At 37.7% G+C, this 19,173-nt stretch overlaps 1 protein-coding gene across 1 annotated transcript in view; it reads right to left on the bottom strand.

Moving 5' to 3' along the window:
* myo10l1 (myosin X, like 1) overlaps nucleotides 1-19,173 on the bottom strand; it is a 109,829-nt gene that overhangs the window by 27,015 nt on the left and 63,641 nt on the right. Inside the window, exons 4-14 of the mRNA XM_036569921.1 lie at nucleotides 11,018-11,205; nucleotides 8,230-8,364; nucleotides 6,436-6,560; nucleotides 5,242-5,255; nucleotides 4,979-5,063; nucleotides 3,937-4,043; nucleotides 3,635-3,764; nucleotides 1,931-2,049; nucleotides 510-656; nucleotides 215-315; nucleotides 28-94 (exon numbers count right to left, since the gene is read on the bottom strand). Coding sequence (XP_036425814.1) covers nucleotides 28-94; nucleotides 215-315; nucleotides 510-656; nucleotides 1,931-2,049; nucleotides 3,635-3,764; nucleotides 3,937-4,043; nucleotides 4,979-5,063; nucleotides 5,242-5,255; nucleotides 6,436-6,560; nucleotides 8,230-8,364; nucleotides 11,018-11,205 — 1,218 coding nt within the window. The remainder of the gene's footprint in view (nucleotides 1-27; nucleotides 95-214; nucleotides 316-509; nucleotides 657-1,930; nucleotides 2,050-3,634; nucleotides 3,765-3,936; nucleotides 4,044-4,978; nucleotides 5,064-5,241; nucleotides 5,256-6,435; nucleotides 6,561-8,229; nucleotides 8,365-11,017; nucleotides 11,206-19,173) is intronic.

The following is a 19,173-nucleotide window of genomic DNA, read 5'->3' as shown; positions in this document are numbered from 1 at the left end:
AGATAAAGAGGTTTAGGGAGTGTTTACTTTTTCAATGAGATCCAGACATTCTGCATTGTCCATCCAGTCAATAGCCTCCCAGCGAATACCCTCCCTACACACCAAAGTGAGCACAAAGTTATATACACACAACAGCTGTTAGAGTATCTTCATATTGGACTTATAAGAGCTTTACAAGAAGCATAAGCAATGCTCATAAGCAGTTTGGCATTACCTGTTGTACTCAAGTTGCTCCAGAGAGAAGATGTGCTTGTTGAAGTACTCCTGCAGTTTCTCATTAGCGTAATTGATATTGAACTGTTCGAAACGGTTCACCTGTGGAACACATGGAAAAAAGTGAGATTACTATGTTCTTACAACACTACAGCATCATGGATGTCCATATCGGAGACTCCACTAGAGTGTTACTGCTAGCTGAGATATGGGAAATAATTATACAATACAGTGTGGGTGATTCAGTCCATTTGTGGAAGTATGAGTGTTTGAGTGTACAGTTAGTCGTCTCTCACCTCAAAGTTCTCAAAACCAAAGATGTCGAGGATGCCGATGGACTTGAAGTTGTCTTTGCCATTGATCTTCTGATTGATCCGCATGATGATCCAGGAGAAGCACTGAGAGTACAGCGCCATGGCAACCGAATCCCGTGAATCTATTGCCTAACCATCAGGAGAAGAAAGTGGCCATTTAGGAAATTAGGGAAAAAGCCTAAAGGCACTTTCAGATGACAAGTGGCAAAACAGCTTTGCACAAGCAAGCAATGGCATTGTTTGCTGCTGACCTGCGTATGCTTAGTATGACCGCTTTCTTTTTTTGCTGGACATAATAACCACAGCCAGAGCTTCTAAATTATACACTGTGTCAGGTGTAGTAGTGATGCTTAAGTAAACCTTTGTCTTTTATCAGCAATGGCTTATTATTCTGGGATGTCCCTCCACTTCCTAAAAAGAACAAGTTTTAATGACCAAAAAAAAAAGAAAAGAAATATTTTTACTAAAAGCAAAAACAAAACTGAGCAACATATAGATAAACACCTCTCACTGTTGCTTTCTGGCAAAAACAGAGCTAAATGTTCGGTCACTCATCTGGATATCTGCAAAGTTTAGTTGGATTTGGCATTTCTCATTCCACCTTAAATGGAGCAGCAGTTACACTCTGGTACCTGCACAGGCTCTTAATGTAACTGCTGCAATATTTAAGATAGAGCAGGAAATTTAAGTAAGAAGTACACTTCAGCTTTCTTGAAGTCATTTATCTCATACATGCGACTCATACACTCGTGCCTCTGACCATCAGGCACTGTTGGAATTTGGAAAACATTCATGCTTCAGGATAAACTGGTCCATAGCTAGTTGTACAGACCAGGAGGGGAGACACAGGTGGCTCCTAAGCCAGGCCTCATTGGTCTAGTGTCCATGTTAGTCTAAGGCTAACCTCAAAAAACTGGCAATTCCTTTATGCCTGCCTCAAAAACATACAGACTGGACAGCGGGAGGTGATCAAGAATCTATTCTTTCTTTTTTGTATTTGAAATAAAAATGTTCAAATAAAAAAATCGATTTGATTAAAACATCTCTGCAGTCATTTTCATGCTTAAGGAAAGATTTCGACCGATTAAATGGTAAACCATCAGTATCGTCACTAAACGCTTCTGATCTGAAAACGCCCTAATTGTAATGTGTGATGTGAATGTTTGTATGATGGAATGTGTGTTTCAAGTCAAGTAATATGCATCAATTCTGTTGCGCTGTTAACATAAACATAAACAGAGCATGAACAAAATGCGAGCGATCTGACGCCTTGGCTTGTGAATTATCAAGGTGGTTAAAGAAGCATTAGATAGTATATGTATTTGTAGGTGGTGTGCGCTTATTTAACTGCTCCAGAAAGCATAATCCTCCTCTAAGGTTGGTTTGTGCATGTATGTGTTCACCTGTTCTACAGTAAGTGGGGAACAGATCTCCTCTCCTCTGAGGATCATGGAGCGCTGGGTTAGAACTTCAGATAACTGGAATGAGTCCAGCCCCAGTAACTCACTGACATTAGTGACCACTAAAGACAGAGAGACAGACAGAGAGAAATCATTAAACACCTCACAAACCAATCACTACACATGGATGCACTCCGGAGCTAACTTAGCTGTTCTAAGGTAATATCAAGTCACTTTAGCCTGGTTGTTGTCTAACTGCAACGAGTCACACTGAAGTTGAAGTTCCAAAGCACATCTGCATTTATTTTTGAAACTTAAAATAACATGAATAGAAGTGGAAGATCTGTGTGGTAGGTAAAGCTAGCATTAAAGTGCATAGCAGAGAGAACTAACAGGCAGCTTCTAACCAACCTCTCTCTCTCTCTCTCTCTCTTTCGTTTGTAAACAGAAAAAAACTTACACCAGGCACTGTGGAAATAGCAAATTAAATAACTCTTTAAAGGTAAATTAGTCCTCTCTAGTCGTCTGTCCATTTCCTCACAGCAATTATCACCTTTTAAGCATTGTCATCAGGTTACTTGTTAATCATCAACATTATCCAATTACATTGACCTGTTGCCCAGGCTAAACACAAATACAATCAAAGGCAGTCAGACCAAAACAAAAAGTCTCTGAGGATATAGTTTTATCTGCCAGGTGAGATAAGGAACCAAATGTATCTTTGCTAATGCACTTTAAAGTAAGTTACACTCCAGACATGGAAACTTTAACGTTTTTACAATTAGATTCTTGTCTCTGATGACTCGCTTCTCACATAAAGCTATATTTGTTTTGTCCATGTACTACCACAGCACCTGCAGTCTGATCAGATTACCTTAACGCTAATAAGTCTTAAACAAAAACACTTCAGAGCGTGACAGAATTACAGGCCAGCACTGGGCTAGATTTCCTGTATCCCAGTCTTGTATGGCCTTGCACCACTAAAACTGTGACAAAACCATCAGTGTGTCCCAATTTGGGGGCTGCGTCTTTCGGAGGCTGCATTCAAAGGCTGATTGCGTCACAGTGGTGCGACTAGGATGTCCCATTTCAAAGGCTCCTTTATATGTGGCCGAGAAATGTGTCCTTCTTTTCCATGGCAGCGAAGGATCCAAAGGATGCATCATTCGCCAGCCAACATATCCCGAGGTTTATTGCATGCCGGCAAGGATTCGAGAACATGGTGGCGTCAACAGAGAAGCGAAGAGTACACTTTTGAATATAAGTATTGGGTTTAAACTGAGGCGAATGGCTAACGATACAAATGTAAAAAAAAAACAAAAAAACAAAAACAACAATCTCATCAGTAGCCGGCAGTGAAGCATCTCTAGCTCAAATAAATTAAAAAATAAACGTCTAAAATCAAAGTTTCTGGCTCCATCTTCAAAGAATTTAAAAAGAACTTGACAAGAGCGATGTTTCATGGTGCAATGGTAAGGGCAGGAACAGCAGCGCTGTGACGCAAACAGAAAATCCGCCGTAAGGGCAGACCGTCTCATTTCGGTTCAGGCTTTGCGGGTTTAAGCAGCCTTCAAAGGACACGCCTTCATAGACTGCATCCTTCAAATGATCCAGCCTCTGAATTGGGACACACTGGATATTTCATTCAGGAAAATTGTATGGGTTGATGCCTATGCATATGGCCATGTTTTTATTTACTGCACCCACCTTGCTTGGTGGTGATTTGAGCACCCCCTGCTGTCATGAACTCAATGTTGCCTAGCTGCAGAACTCCAGACAGCAGCTTGAACATGTCTCTGATCTCCTCCTCTGTAAACTCCAGCACCTTCAGTGCCTCCTGCAAACAGACAGAGACAGAGTGATGGGTGTCAGTTTTACTTGGGGTACAGCTCGAGTCTGTAGTGCTACTGCAACAGGGCTACTGCCATACAGTGACACTGGAAGTCAAAGAGCAAACTCGCAGTGTCAGAAATCACAAAACCTCTCACTGTGGCGGTTAGCTGTCTTACCATGACACTGTCATAGAGCTTCTTTTCATTCAGACTCCTGTCCTTCACACAGCCCGACTGGCTCAGGTAATGAAATGAGTCAGGTGGGTCTGCCAGGAAATATGTTTCTGCACAGAAAGAATACAGTCACATGATGTGCGTAAGTATGTATAGTTCCTCAATTTACAGTATGTAAGTAATTAGACAGAGATGTAATTCTCATTGTTGTGGCTCCGTAATCAAATTCAAATTGGATTTGAAATGAACCAGTGGCTATTAGGTTAACGCTTACTGTTTAAAAAATCTGCATAATTAAGTGCTTAAGTAAGTAAGTAAATAAAGCCAGTCAGAGTGGTTTGATGTGAAATGCGTCATTCTAGACTTGTTCTAGACAGAAGTCAGAATTGTTCACAGTGGTGGTGATAGGAACCAGACATCCAGAGCATTTAATATTTCTAAAAGCTCCCTCACAAAAAGTTATTACATGAAATGGAATATGAATACATTGTCTGATGTCTGGGACATTATTTGGCAATAGTTGATAGATTTTGGCATAAAACCTTATTTTAAAAGCTATTCATGGATGAGCTTGTAAGGTGGTGTAAGGCAAAAGAGTCACAAAAAAACACAACTTGTTTCAGATTTATAAATTTCCTCTTTAAATATTTCTCACTCGTAGCTCACTACAACAAGCAGAGAAACTCTACTGAAAGGCAGGATTCTACACATTCAATCTGTACAATATTTGTAGAGATGTTTTATTATGAATTGAATCTGATGAAAAGCTAATGCTGTTCATGCAGTGTTGTTTTGCGGAAGGAAAACATTCCTTACATATTTGATATCAAACCAAATGTAAATGTACTTCATTATGTAACAATGTAATTCATAATATAACTACATAATTAAATTTCAATATTTATTTGCACATTTAAATATTTAGCGATGAATGACTTAGAAATGTAAATACCTCTAGATGCCTAATGGTAAACGCATAAGTAACTGCATGAATTACATACAGACTGCACTACATACGTGTATGAGTGTGGGTTTGTTTATTCACCTTTCTGCGCTTTATCTGCTCCGGCTAGTAAAGCGTAGAAGATGTGATAGTTTCTCTCTCCTGGATTCTGTCTCACCACACGGTTCTGGAACATAAACCAGCACAGAGACTCATCCACTCAAAATGGTGGAATGGTTTTGGCTTTTAACAAGACCCTCAGAACCACTTCTCAGGAAGAGCAGAAAGACATTTTTATGAGACCATATAGAAGGTAAAAGATCCTCCCCTGACACATTAAGGACACAGCATAGACTGTTTTTTACCTTTTCGAGTAAATCTGAAGTGGAAGAGTCAAGGAAAATAAGGACCTAAAGCGTGGAATAAGTTGTACCTTCAATATACTGTATTACTGTGGAAATGATGTACGTGTTTGAATTGAGTAAATTCAATGCATAACTTTTTCAGTGTGCGATTTAAATTCGTAAGGCAACTGATCAATATTTGGCAATATTGCAAATGTTAAAACAATCTAATGTATTTCATGATCCTCAGTAATATACAGTTGTGTGCAAAAGTTAGGAAAAATTATGTTTTATTAATATTCCAAGTGAAGTTAACACATTCTCTACAGAGTACACACTTAAATATGGCATTTTATGCAAATTTTAGTGCATAATTTCTATTAAAGTTCTGAGCAATTTAAAATAAAAAGAAAGCATAAAACATGCCAAAGCTTCTGCACTAGCTACATTTTATGTTATTTTCCAATGTGTTAAATTCAGCGAATAAACAACAATTGTGCATTAACGTGTGCAGAACTGTGTTCTCTGTAGAGAATGCTGAACAGCATCTGCCATGACAAGTTTATGGCACGGTTATGTCAGTGTTCTATAGCAGGCTTCCAGTAAATTGTCACCCAGTGATTTCATCACAAATAAGGGCAAGAAGCCTGTAACTCACAGCACCAAGTAGCTTATTGCTTATATAAAATCAACACCATAAAATATGATGAAATACACATTTTCAATCAATAATATGTTGTTATTAATAACAATCTCCATTGCTCCCAAACATTTTTTCCACAAAGACAAGAACGTTCAGTCGCCCAACATTGTATTTTCATCAACATTTAAACTTTTTGTTATAAAATACTGAAACTATTCTAATATAACAGCTTTTAATGCAAAAACCTTTGCCTTATGTGTGGTTTCTGTTTATCGCTACCTTAATACTAATTATCACTAGTGTCGCCAGTGATTTCCAGTGTTGTGTTACAATCACACTGTACAACGGTGTTGTGTTACCTGCTTGAAAAAGAAAGTCAAAAGCTCACTGTACCGCAATTTAATAATAATAATAATAATAATAATAGTAATAATAATAATAATAATCTACTACCTTACCATAGAGAGAGTGGCTATGTTCGAAACTCTGCTGTATTCTCTACACATAATGCACTTTGAAAGATTTCAAACACATCAAGGACAATGTTTCTCTGGTACAAGATGTAAGGATACAGTCGACAATGCAGCCTCCTTGGATGTTGCCACTCTGAGAAAAATGTAGCTGGATGAATTTGCCAAAGCGACTAGAGTTGTTGTTGTAAACAGTTTTGGCATTCCCAAATGCCTCCATGATGGGACTGTGAAAAGAAAAAGGAGAAAACAGAAATGAAACATTCATGAAGACTGGCTGAAACAGAACCCTACTCCCTCTTTGATACTGTGCTATTATGGTGGGGGTCTATTTATTTTAGCGGTTAAAACAGTAAATTAATTTAGACATTTTCGCATTATCTATCTTCATCAGTATTTACTAGTCGTAAAAACAAACTAACATTAGTAGCTCGAGTGAGGCTGAAGTTGCTTCCTATTTCCTGGTTGCAGATTTGAGTCCAATGTTTTGAAAAGTGCAACACAGCTGCACTTAATAGTCCATGACTGCAGTAACCTACAGCATTTACCAGTCAGTGTTTTTGCTCTATGATGAGAAGCAGAGAGTAAATGCCTTTTTAATAATGCTGTTTTTGTTTGCTCCAGTGAGACAAGAGTGTCTGATAAGTTCAGTATTTAATGGCTCAGTGGCCACTGTGAATGTTCAATAACCAGCCTCTGCCTGTTGCCTAGGAACAAGAGACTCACAACGTAACCTAACTGGTAGATCTTCAGCTGATCTTGTGATCTGATGTAGATTTCACTAGAAATTATGAGTACATGGTAGAAGACAGTAATGCCTTTTAAATCTATGGAATGTCATGACAATTTGCATACTATGAGAAAAGTGCCCCTATTCCATCTCAGTCACAGCCAGGGTCACTGTGAGTTCAAGTCAAAGCAGAGACCTGGACACATCAAGTCAAGACCAAGACTCTGCAGCAGTGGAGTCTGAGTCGAGGCCAAGATCAGGAGTGACGAGACGGAGACTAAGGCCAGATTAACATTTTTTCAGAATATAAAAATAGAAAAAAGAAAGAGAAAGTGAAAATCTGAAATTCAGTTGTAGTTATCACTCACTATATGTGTCAATTATGACCTTATTAGTCAATTATGATACATATTAATAAATAATATATATATAACATTAATATACATATAGGCCAAACATATTATGAATTATTCTGATATTATAGTCTTAGTCCAACATTGCAACTTGTGGAAGTAACTGATGTTCATGCATTCAGAATCACTACCTAAAGTCAACTGAATATAAACCAAACATACACGCATTTTTATTGTTAAATGAAAACACAGTAATAATAACATTCTGATCTGCCCTCAGTGGATGTTTGACTGTCGAAACCAATCAACATCAACAAACAAGTAATATCCAGCTAAATTATCATGGAAAGAATCAATTAGACCCTCAATCAGCAGCAAACAGATTCTATTTAGACATATAGAGATCTGTTTGATTCTGTATGAAGGTTTATTGATATTCAATAATAATAGAAAAAAGTTCAGATTCTAATTTCCTCATACAGAGGCAGTGCACTTGGCTGTTTAACCTTACCCCGAGACCAAGACAAGACAGAGTCCAGTAATCTCACAGTCTTGAGACCAAGATCGGACTCAGGTACTACAACACTAGGTCTTGACTTCTCCACAAATATGCACAAGCAAGTATACAATACTGTGCAAAAGTCAGAGACCACCCTTTAGTTTTCCAGTCAAAATGGTTACTAATGTTTCAGGAAATATTTCTGGTTGTGATTAGCTGTAAGATAATCCACTTGTGTAAAGAAGGGAAAAGCCAAAGGAATAATATGTGTAGGCGTATGTGCTTTTATGTGTGTTCTGTGTGTGTGTGATGACCTGCTCTGTACGATGGCTTGCTCGACACGTGTGGTCTTCTCTGAGGGCGGAGTCCCAGCTGAATTTTGGCTCATGACAGACAGGAACTGCAGCAGTAGTTTAGTGCTCTCTGTTTTTCCAGCTCCACTCTCTCCACTGCAGAAACACACACACACACACACACACACACACACACACACACACACACACACCACTGACATTTAGCTGACATTTGTGTTATTTGGCCTGTGTTTTAATCCAATGCGATGCTGAGAAAGCTGATAGTGGCCTGCAGGTTCTCTCAGGCAAAAGTAATGAAACTTAGCGTTAAGGCCTTGGTGCTAATAAGATTAGCACTGCAAAAAACTTTTATTAGATTGAGTTACCACTTTCTGAGATCACAGAATCTAGCCAAACATCTATTTTAGCAAACAGTCTTGCTAAAAACAACTGGGAGCATCCAAGCATCTATGAGCCAATGAACCAGTGCTACAGAATATGGACAAAATATCAATTGCAATGATGTTGGTTCGTTCTGTGATTATAATGTACATTGCAATATTCTAAAACCACACCAGCAAACCTTTCATGTGACCTGGTTGAAAATTGGCCTCACCTAGTGATTTAGAGTTGATGGATCATGTGGATGCTTTTATAATCCAAGAAACATCTGTAATTGATCAGGATGATCATTTGCGTAGCGTAAACTTCTGCAACAGTAGTACTGCGTGGCCGGATATCATGACAGCAGTGCACCATGTGTTTGGGCCATTAGTCACAGTAAAAGAAAGAGAATGTGATTGTTTTCATACTTTTTCAAGACAAAAAAACAGGGGTGACCTACAAAGCTGGATGAACAAAATGGTCTTGACTTTTTTTTACAGAATTTACATGTTGTGGTTTTGTAAAACTGAAAAGGCAAAATCATTTCTTTTTGGTTACTGAGGTTAAGGTTAGGACTTGGTTTGGTTTAGGTTCAGGTGTCGAAAATTACTATTACATACAGGTACAAACAGTACTACGCAAAAGTCTTAGGACCTCAAGAAAATGTAAAGTTTAAACTGAAATTTATCTTAGTAGAAAGGCTGTTTCTGCACGTTTTTTATTAAAGTTATTAATATATTGGTTATAAAAATATAGTTAGAAGAACACAGGTTTGGTTCCTAACTTCTCGGTGCACTCCTGCCATCGCATGGATTTGTTAAAATCCATCAGCAGCACCTGATTTAATTTAATGAAGGACTGATTAGATAAACTAGGTAGTGGATGGTAACTGGTAATATGGTGCTTCCTTGAGAAGAGCTTTGGAAATGGTTATGCTAATACACTTCCACACATCAATCACAATGCATTGTTTATTTGTATTTATTCTAATGTTATTATTTTTTATCAAATAAATGCTTACTGCCCAGACAAACAGCTGTATATATTTTCTCAGGTGCCTAAGACTTACAGCACAGTATGCAATACATATAGGACATGTTTCTATTACATATAGGTACTAAGACATTTTGGTTCTACTAGGACATAAACTTCAAATCTACAAAATGGCAAAACAACTTTCTTAACATTTAATGTAAGTTAAAGTAAAAACACTTTGTTCTAAGGAATTATGGAGCATTTTTTGGAATATTTATTATGTGTTATCACACAAAGTAAAAGTGCTGGCATTAAAAAAGACAAAAATGTATATATATATATATGTGTATATGTATATATATATATATATATATATATATATATATACACACATATGTATACATAGGCACACACACACACACACGTCTGAACACCTCAAAAATAAATATGGAATTTTAGCAAATTTCAATGCACAGTCTCTATTGTAATGCAAAATCTCGTGCACTATTACTGTTTATTTGCTGAATTTCAAATATTATACAAAAAGGAAAACGTAAAATATAAAATGTGCCATAATTTTTGCCCAGGCCACATTTTATGTTTTACCAATATATTAAATTTAGCAACTAAACAGTAATTGTGTATTAAAATGTGAAGAAGTGTGTTCTCTGTAGAGGATGTGCTATCTTCTTTTCTTCAAAAACAAAACAAAATTTGACTGGGGTGCCCTCAGGTACGGTATATGCAGCACGAGATAAGTGCATGGCCCTGCGTCCTACCAGGTTATAAAAACTGTGTATCTCTGTATGTGTGTGTGTGTGAGTATTCCAGAGAAGTGTGTGCGTGTGTGTGTGTACTCCAGTGAAGTGTGTGTGTGTGTGATTACTCCAGAGAAGTGTGTGTGTGTGTGTGTGTGTGTGTGTGAGTACTCCAGAGAAGTATGTGTGTGTGTGAGTACTCCAGAGAAGTGTGTGTGTGTGTGAGTACTCCAGAGAAGTGTGTGTGTGTGAGTACTCCAGAGAAGTGTGTGTGTGTGTGAGTACTCCAGAGAAGTATGTGTGTGTGTGTGAGTACTCCAGAGAAGTGTGTGTTTGTGAGTACTCCAGAGAAGTGTGTGTGTGTGTGTGAGTACTCCAGAGAAGTATGTGTGTGTGTGTGAGTACTCCAGAGAAGTATGTGTGTGTGTGTGAGTACTCCAGAGAAGTGTGTGTTTGTGAGTACTCCAGAGAAGTGTGTGTGTGTGTGTGTGAGTACTCCAGAGAAGTATGTGTGTGTGTGTGAGTACTCCAGAAAAGTGTGTGTGTGTGAGTACTCCAGAGAAGTGTGTGTGTGTGTGAGTACTCCAGAAAAGTGTGTGTGTGTGAGTACTGCAGAGAAGTGTGTGTGTGTGTGTGTGTGTGAGTACTCCAGAGAAGTGTGCGTGAGTGTGAGTACTCCAGAGAAGCTGTACCTGATGAGTACGCATTGGCTGTCGTGTCTCTTCCACAGACAGCGGTAGCTCTCATTGGCCACTGCAAAGATATGAGGTGGGAGCTCCCCCAGATGATGCCGACTGTATAACTCCACTGCAGACAGATCATACAGCCCCGAAATCTGCTTATAGGGGTTCACCGCTGCCAGGATGGAGCCTATGTTAGTCTGAGAGAGGGAGAGGGTGAGAAAGAAAGAAAAAGTGAGAATGTGTTCATTTTGAGTGAGTTTATTGGTTGGGCTCCAACTCATAAGATGTTTATGATCAAAACATATCGCTGTTGTCGGGATAAAACCTTGTATCTCCAGAATGGTAACTTTACAGGAGGAGGAAAAAATCAACTGGATTATATTCTTCCATAATTGACACATCAATCGTCCAGCTGAATTTTAGTTTAGATCAAGTACAATGTAACGTAATAAAAAACTGGCTTACAGTCTAACAACATTGGCAGTGCTGAAACATCTACCCATCTAAAGGAGCTGACAGAAGAGAGTCAGGTTAGATAGCTCTAGCATTAGCTCTCCAAATTTCCTTGCTACGGTCAAATTTTTTGATCTTTATTTTTGCCAGATGTCCTTCTATATGTCTTAGTGTCTTTAAATCAACTCCAACAATTTCCATCACTTGGAACTGTAGTTGACTACACAATTTCTGGAACTAAACAGCTCTAGTCAGAAGTCAACACAGCCAAGGCAATAACATTATTAGGCACATTTTCATGCCAAAATTCACCAAAGCTAAAGTTTCACACACAAAATTGATCAAGAATTCCACTAAAATTCATGTATTTTCACTTAAGAAATTTCGCTTGCAACTCTAGTGTGACTGGGCCTTTAGGGGTTGAAATATGAGATGAGGTCTGAACATATCAGCTCTTTTTTTTAAACATCAGGTTCATGTAACCCCATAGTGATATATTTCTGTGCCTGTAAGCCAGATTTGTGTGTCTGTCAGTGAGTGAGCGTGATTATAGGTCATGCAGCCACAGGCAGTAATATGATTTTCTTGTTGTAGTAAAGCAGGGATGAGATTAGAGAAGGGCTTTCCTGGAAGGCCACATGGTCACTGAACACCAGGGAAAACAAAAAGCATTCAGCAAAGAAGAATATGTTCAAAAATAATTTAAAAATGCCACAGTCAAATAAACCATGTTACAATCATCTTACGTAAAGTTGCACTGAACGTTTATGACAAAACAAACTTGGATCGCTGAACTTCTCACAAAGCTTATCTAACCAGGACATTCCAACACGGCACAGGCAAGAACAACTGTTTATAGACAAATCTCATATGTAAATTAAGTGAAATATTCAAGAACCACTTAAATATAAATATACCACATCATATACTCACAACACACCTTACCTAAAAGCTTAGGGAATACAAGGAGATTCTTTAAATGGGTATGACGCAAAAGCTAATGCTGCAAAAAGCACAGTGACCCAAAATTTGCATACATGTGAAACTGTAGTACTGATGAGCTTTGCAGCTATTTTACTGCCTTGCACAGATAGATCTCTCTGGTAACGTAGGTAACTGCCTCTGTGCTGCCTCTATCAAGGCACCAAATCAAGCCTAAAATCAAATGAACACAGCAATTAGTAATGTCTTTATATATACACACAAAGCTCCCCTTATAGACAACATCTAATAGCTCACACCCATTTACATGACCCCCCTTCTTTCAACCACAAGAGGGCGACAAAGAAATCAGTTCATTTTTCAAGTCAGTGATCAGTGTTTTTGGCCCTGATGCCGCAGTGCCTCCCCACACCTACAAATAAGATGCCATGAATCTTAGCCTCTAGCTAATGTGGTCTGGAATGCGGGGGAAAGAGAGGGAATCTTACTAATCGAGAGTCTTTTAACTGATAAAATCAGCTGATATTCATTTTCCAAGGATGTAGCAGCACTGGCAGCAATCCCTCCGATAAAGCACAGAGAGAGCTGAATACAACAGAAAACAACTTTATTGTTCAACAATGTTGGAAATTTGTTTTGGTTCTTGCTCTATCATAACACAACATAAAGAACAGGTACAAACACTCAATTGTTATATGCTAAGAATAATTAAGAATCATTCAGGAGATTAACTGCAGCAGGAATAAAAGATTTCTATTAAAGGTTTTTTTTAGTTATGGGCATCCTAACGCGTCGTCCCACAGGTAACAGCTCAGATTCATTGTGAAGAGGATGCCCTGTGCAGCTCATCCAGCAGCTACTGCTGCCTACTTACAAGCTTGCCAGCCATTCTAAAGCTCTTGGCAGGCCTCTTTTTTGCTCTGGCAGTTAAGTCCCCCAATCAAGTTGAAATATTAAAAACACCAAATCAATGTAGGCCTTTTCAAGTATGTTTTTACTGACTCCAAAAAGTTTAAGTCTCCTAATTAAAAACAATCTCTGATCAGCTCACTCAAAAATATTATCTGTGCCCTCAATAAAACCGAGCTTATCATCTAAAAAAGTTCTGTGGTACTTAAACCATTTAACAGTTTCCAGAGGCCGATAACATGAGCTGCTCCTGTTAGACAGAACAGACAATGTGGGCTACTTTAAAATTAGTCCAATTCAGTATTGAGACAGTTCATGTTATTCACCTGTTTATGTTTTAAAATATGATTAATCTGTCTGCATATACAGTCTATATATAGTTATATACAGAAATATTTTCCAGGGTTGAATAAAATTTGCATAGAACCATTTTGGCTCCACTCCACTTTTACTAAGTATACTGTGTGTAAAATCAAGTGAAAAGATTTAGCATAGTATAAAATTCTATATTATGGTATACAGTATATATATATATATATATATATATATATATATATATATATATTTATATATACGTGTGTATCACTGCTCTTGGGACAAAACCATTTTCTTTTTTGGTGTTTTTTTTTAGTTTTTGAAAATGCCTATTACCCTTTACATTGTTTATAAATTTCATAATGAATGGATCAACAGAAATGGCCAAAAATGACTTGGGGAAAAAGTCTGGTTCCATTGACTTACATTGAAAGTAAAGAAGGTTTTTCCCTCTCCTGTAAAGTTATCATTTTGGGATACGAGATTTTGTTCCGACAGCAGCGATACACACATTTATATACTATATACTATATCATTTTGTATTATACTAAATTAATTTCCTTTTACACTCAGTATACTCAGTAAAGGTGGAGTGGAACCATCATGACTGATTCACAAACTAACAATAACTAATATCTAATATCAAAGGTTCAGGCATAACATGAGCCTCTATCAGTAATCTCACTGCTGTGGCCTTGTTTAATTTCCTGCGCTATTCAGATCAAGAGGGTGTGAATATCATCACATAAATTAGACTGCAAGACATTTCATTATCAAACCGACTGGGAGAGATGAGCTTTGCCAAGTGTATTTGTGGCCTCTTATTAAAGTGAACTATTGGACTGAAACATGACGCAGGGTTGCCTTGTCTCTGTCTCTTCTTCTCATGCTCAGTCATACCAAAGAAACAAGGATAAACAGTGTCCACCAACAGTACTGTATGATTAGGTCTGTTCTGTGGTCACGCTATGCTAGAGGTAAGATATAGTGTTCATTCTGTGGACAGCAGCATTCACTATACAGCATAGATGGCATTCACTATAGAGCGCAGATGACATTTTCCTGGGTTGGCAGTAGTGAACATTGTCAGCATGTGTCAGTGCGCTTTAAGCAGGACAAAAGACACAGTGCAAATGTAACGAAGGCTAAAGACATCCAGTGTATTCAGCTTATAAATAGGCCAGCTTCATTTACACATTTAGGTCATAATAATGTGGGTCATATATATGTATATGATTCATACTGGTCTGTATATATCATTATCTTGAATGGAGACAGAATCAAACAGGACTCAGCACTGCTACACCAAGCCATGCAGCTTAACTCTTTAACCCCAGCGGATCATGGTCATTTATATACAGATACAGTGTTTTATTTTTATATTACAACATTTTGATTGAAAGGTTTTAGGATTGCTGCCAGGGCTGTATAACATTATCTTTAAGTTACTGGAATTCAGCGCCTTAACCTTCTCAGTACAGAAAGAAACCGAAAGGTAAAACAAGAGCAAAGTTTAGTGACCAGTAAAGTTGGTTTAATTTTTTCTTATATGATTTCCTCCTTGAATGTCTTTGAATGGTGAGTGCAAAAAGGTCAGTATGTGAAAATGATCATTGATCACAAAGAAGAATATCAACTACTACTTTGTTGATATTCATGCAGAACATGTTGATCTGTAGAGTGAGAGCTAAGTGACCATCTACAAATTACAGTGCAAGTTGCAGTTATCTGGGCCCAAGCACCACACGTTTTACAGAGTCAGTATATGCAGACAGATGACCAGTCAAGAGTTGTTAGAATGGCCTCTATTTATAACAACTGAGGTCTCAAAAAGGTTACTGTACCAGTTTCATACACAATGATCTTCTGATCTTGATATAGGAAGCAAAATTTTATAACAAATAAATCTAAATACTTGGAAAATAGTACAGTTTTTTTGTCATGGTATAGTTGTTGAACTGAATTTTATTTACAGCATTTACTTGTTTTCTTGTATTTAATTCTCAGAGTGCACAAGAATGCTTTGTTTTCATGTTAAAACCAAATTTCACCTGGGGGACCAAGCCTTCAGTCCCTTTACTGGTTTCTCAACTTGTGACCTTTTTCAGGAGTTAGAATGTGAATATGGTAGTTGTGAAATTATTATCATTGTGATTAGATATTTTAACATGTTGGCAACTAAACATAAAAGACACAATAATATCAGTTTGCTTACAAAAGGGAAAGCTTACAAAAGTTGGCAGTTGCTATGAAATCCTAGGTGGTTGCTAAGATGTTACAGTATCATATACCAAAATCGCTAATATGTTTCTAGGCCATTGCTATGGCATCCCAGGTTGCCAGGGTGTGCAAGGCTATTGCTATGAAATCCTGGCTGTCAATAAGGTGTTGCTAAGGCACTGATATGATATTTCAGGTGGTTGCTAAGGTGTTGCTAGGCCATTGCTATGGTATCCTAGGTGGTTACTAAGGTATTGTTTGGCTGTTGCTATGATATCCTAGGTGCTTACAAAGGTGTTGCCTGCCTGTTGCTATGGTATCACAGGTAGTTGCCAATCAGGGTGTATATATGTATGCTAGCATATGTGAGTCTGAATGTAATGTCTATGAGGGACAGTACTAGATATCCTTTGTGGCAGTTTGATTAGAATTTTCTCAACATTCTGCCATTCATTTCCTGTTTCTCTTAGTTTAATCCAACTTCTAATTTTCACAGTATACATGATTAACATTAGATTCATATTTATTCATTTAGCAGATGTTTTTATTTAGAGTGACTTCCAAAATGTGCCGTCAGATAAAAAACACATCCTAATAAAGCATCTGGAGATACGCCCAGCACAATGCATTCAAAGGTCCAGTGGACCCCACAACCCAGTTAAAATGGTGCTGAACTACAGTGAAAAAAACCCTGCTCATCATCACAGAATGTCAGCGATAGAGTTATAAGGGTTGTGTATGTGTAGAGCAGTGCAGTACAGGATCATGGTGACTCAGCCCTGGCCCCTAAGGCTCTGGAACAAGCGCATTTGTGTGCATTTATTTAGGCCAATGAGGTTCAAGCCCCATGCCACTGCCAGCCAATCAGATGAACTCCGGTTTGAAGAGAAAACTGTGACATGGCAGACACTGTCACAGTGCTACACTGTCAGTAGCATCCCACTGTGCTTAGACCTCATGTATACACACCCAGAGGGCATTTCAGTTCCAAACACACACACACCATTCATTTTCATCTGATTATCAGATCTGGCTGTAAATCAAATCAAAGTTCAGCTTTATAATCAGTAGGGTAATGAGAGTTTACACAGAGAATTAAACAAGTCAACTGAATTAATTCCAATCAAATCAAAACTAGTTCAAACACAGAGATCCAACTGAAACCAAAGCCTCATTCAGAGTGGCTCCCTCTGTTACAGCAGTACAAAATATGGGTGGGTAAAGTGATATTATGTTATTGTTATTGTGATAAATTACATCACAATACACTTTTCTGAATATATCATAGGTGTTGCATTGTTGGAACACTGCACAAAAAACTAGGCGTGCACCATGATGCCGATATTAGGGATGTGAATTCTGACTAGCTTTGATATTCAAGTATACGTGTGAGTTAATAAACAGATAATCGGTTAACCGCAGGAAAGGAAAAACAAAGCCAAAAAAAAACAGTTGTCTTTCAGTGGGTGATTTGCCAACATGGTAATCCGTCAGAGAACTATATTTCCACTGTTTCTGGACCTAGCTAACATCAGCTAGAGTAGTTAGCCTAGTTAGCAAAAAAACACGCCAAGGCTGGCTCCAGTCTCGGTTACATCCTTAAAGTCGACGTGAATCATAAATCAGAACAAATTTTTCTTCTTTTACATGACATTTTTTTAGAGTGAAACAAGTTACTCAGGCGTGAAATAATTGTTGGGGGGAGAGCTAGTCAGAAACTACAATATATTTATGGTGCATTTTATGTAGTTTCTGAAACATGACTCATTAATTGTTAAAAGCTTGATTTTAATATGCATTTTTTTTTCCTTTTTAAGATGTAGATGAGGCAAAGCGCAGATTAAGCAGGCCTTAAAATGAAGAGCCAATCAGCTTGCTGGTTCAAATCTATTTTTGAAATGTTAATTTGGCCTTTATTTAGGAGTGTTTAGGTCTCTTTCCATTCAAAGAGACAGGAGTCTGGTTTTGTATGACTGGAAATAACAGCGAAGTTGCAAAGATGACTGCCGAGTACACCTTCCTGTAAGGTCCTTTATCAGCTGACTCGCCTCACAACCTCGCAGCAGGGCAGAAACTTCAGAAAACAGCACAAACACTGCCAGACATTTGAACACTCTCACTTGTGTTAATATGACCTTAGGTTTTCAGCATAAACAAACTGATATAATTCATAAGTGATTATTTTAAATAAATAAATGTAAACAAAAAACTGAAAGTGAACGAGTGATAAGAAGAAGGCAGGGCATCTGCTAATCTGCTAGTATGGTGTAGTCCTCTTAAAGCCCATGTGTCAAACACAAGGCCCATGGGCTGAGTCAGGCCAGTCCTATTCGGTCCACAAATCTATTTCAATTTTCTATTCTTATTAGCTCATTTCACCCTGGGATACACTACAGTCCCCAGCATGCACTGCAACATAGTGTGCGTTCTAACCCCCTTCCCCCAACAACAATCTATGGGCCAACGGTTACACAAAAAGAAAAGTCTACCTAAAACAATTTATTTTTATTTAGAATTATTTTTGATTAAGTATTCAGTGCCTATTTTGCTGTTGCAGTTTTGGCATATTTTGAATAAACAATGACCGGTTCAAGTCACAGAGAAATGTTAAGTAAAAATGAAATAAAAACATAGCTGGTCAATGAATTTGCTCATATTTTTTAACACGGTCTTTTCAGTGGTTGACTTTGACACCCCTGTCTTAAAGCACTGAAACTTCTGCACACACCACAATTACATTTTTTTTATTTTTCAAGTTAATAAAATATAAAATAACTTTGCATTAATATTTACAAAAAAATGTCATTTTTATAAACAGTTTGCTGCAGAGGTTGTGTTCAGTTCTTTTCACATCAAAAATCAACGAAATGTGTCATTTGGCCTGAGATGTTCAAACTTTTGCACACAACTGTATATACTTAACAAAAAAAACGGCTTCACACAATTTTCATATCAGTGCACCCCCACGAATACCTATATGTATCATAAAAATATAGACCATGGACAAATTGATAGACCAACTATACAGCATGTAAACAGCAACCAGTGTATAGTAACTGCATAAGCTGTACAGTAAGAAGCAGCAGACTGGATGTGAGCCTATTTTCCTTATTTTATTTTATTAATTTATTCTTTTTTACCACCTGTCCTTTCTTAAATAGTCTATTTAAAGTTAATTTAAAAGCAAATCATTGTGTTCATAGTTTCTATATCACAATATTATTTTTTTCTTAGATGTCACATATAAAATAAATGTTTATACAAAAATATTAAAAACACCACGCATGCAAACAGATGTGTGAGAGGTAACCGTAATCTAGGCTGCT

This window comes from Colossoma macropomum, unplaced genomic scaffold (assembly GCF_904425465.1).
Source record: "Colossoma macropomum unplaced genomic scaffold, Colossoma_macropomum, whole genome shotgun sequence".
NCBI lineage: Eukaryota > Metazoa > Chordata > Actinopteri > Characiformes > Serrasalmidae > Colossoma > Colossoma macropomum.
This window is presented reverse-complemented; position numbering and strand designations above follow the sequence as displayed.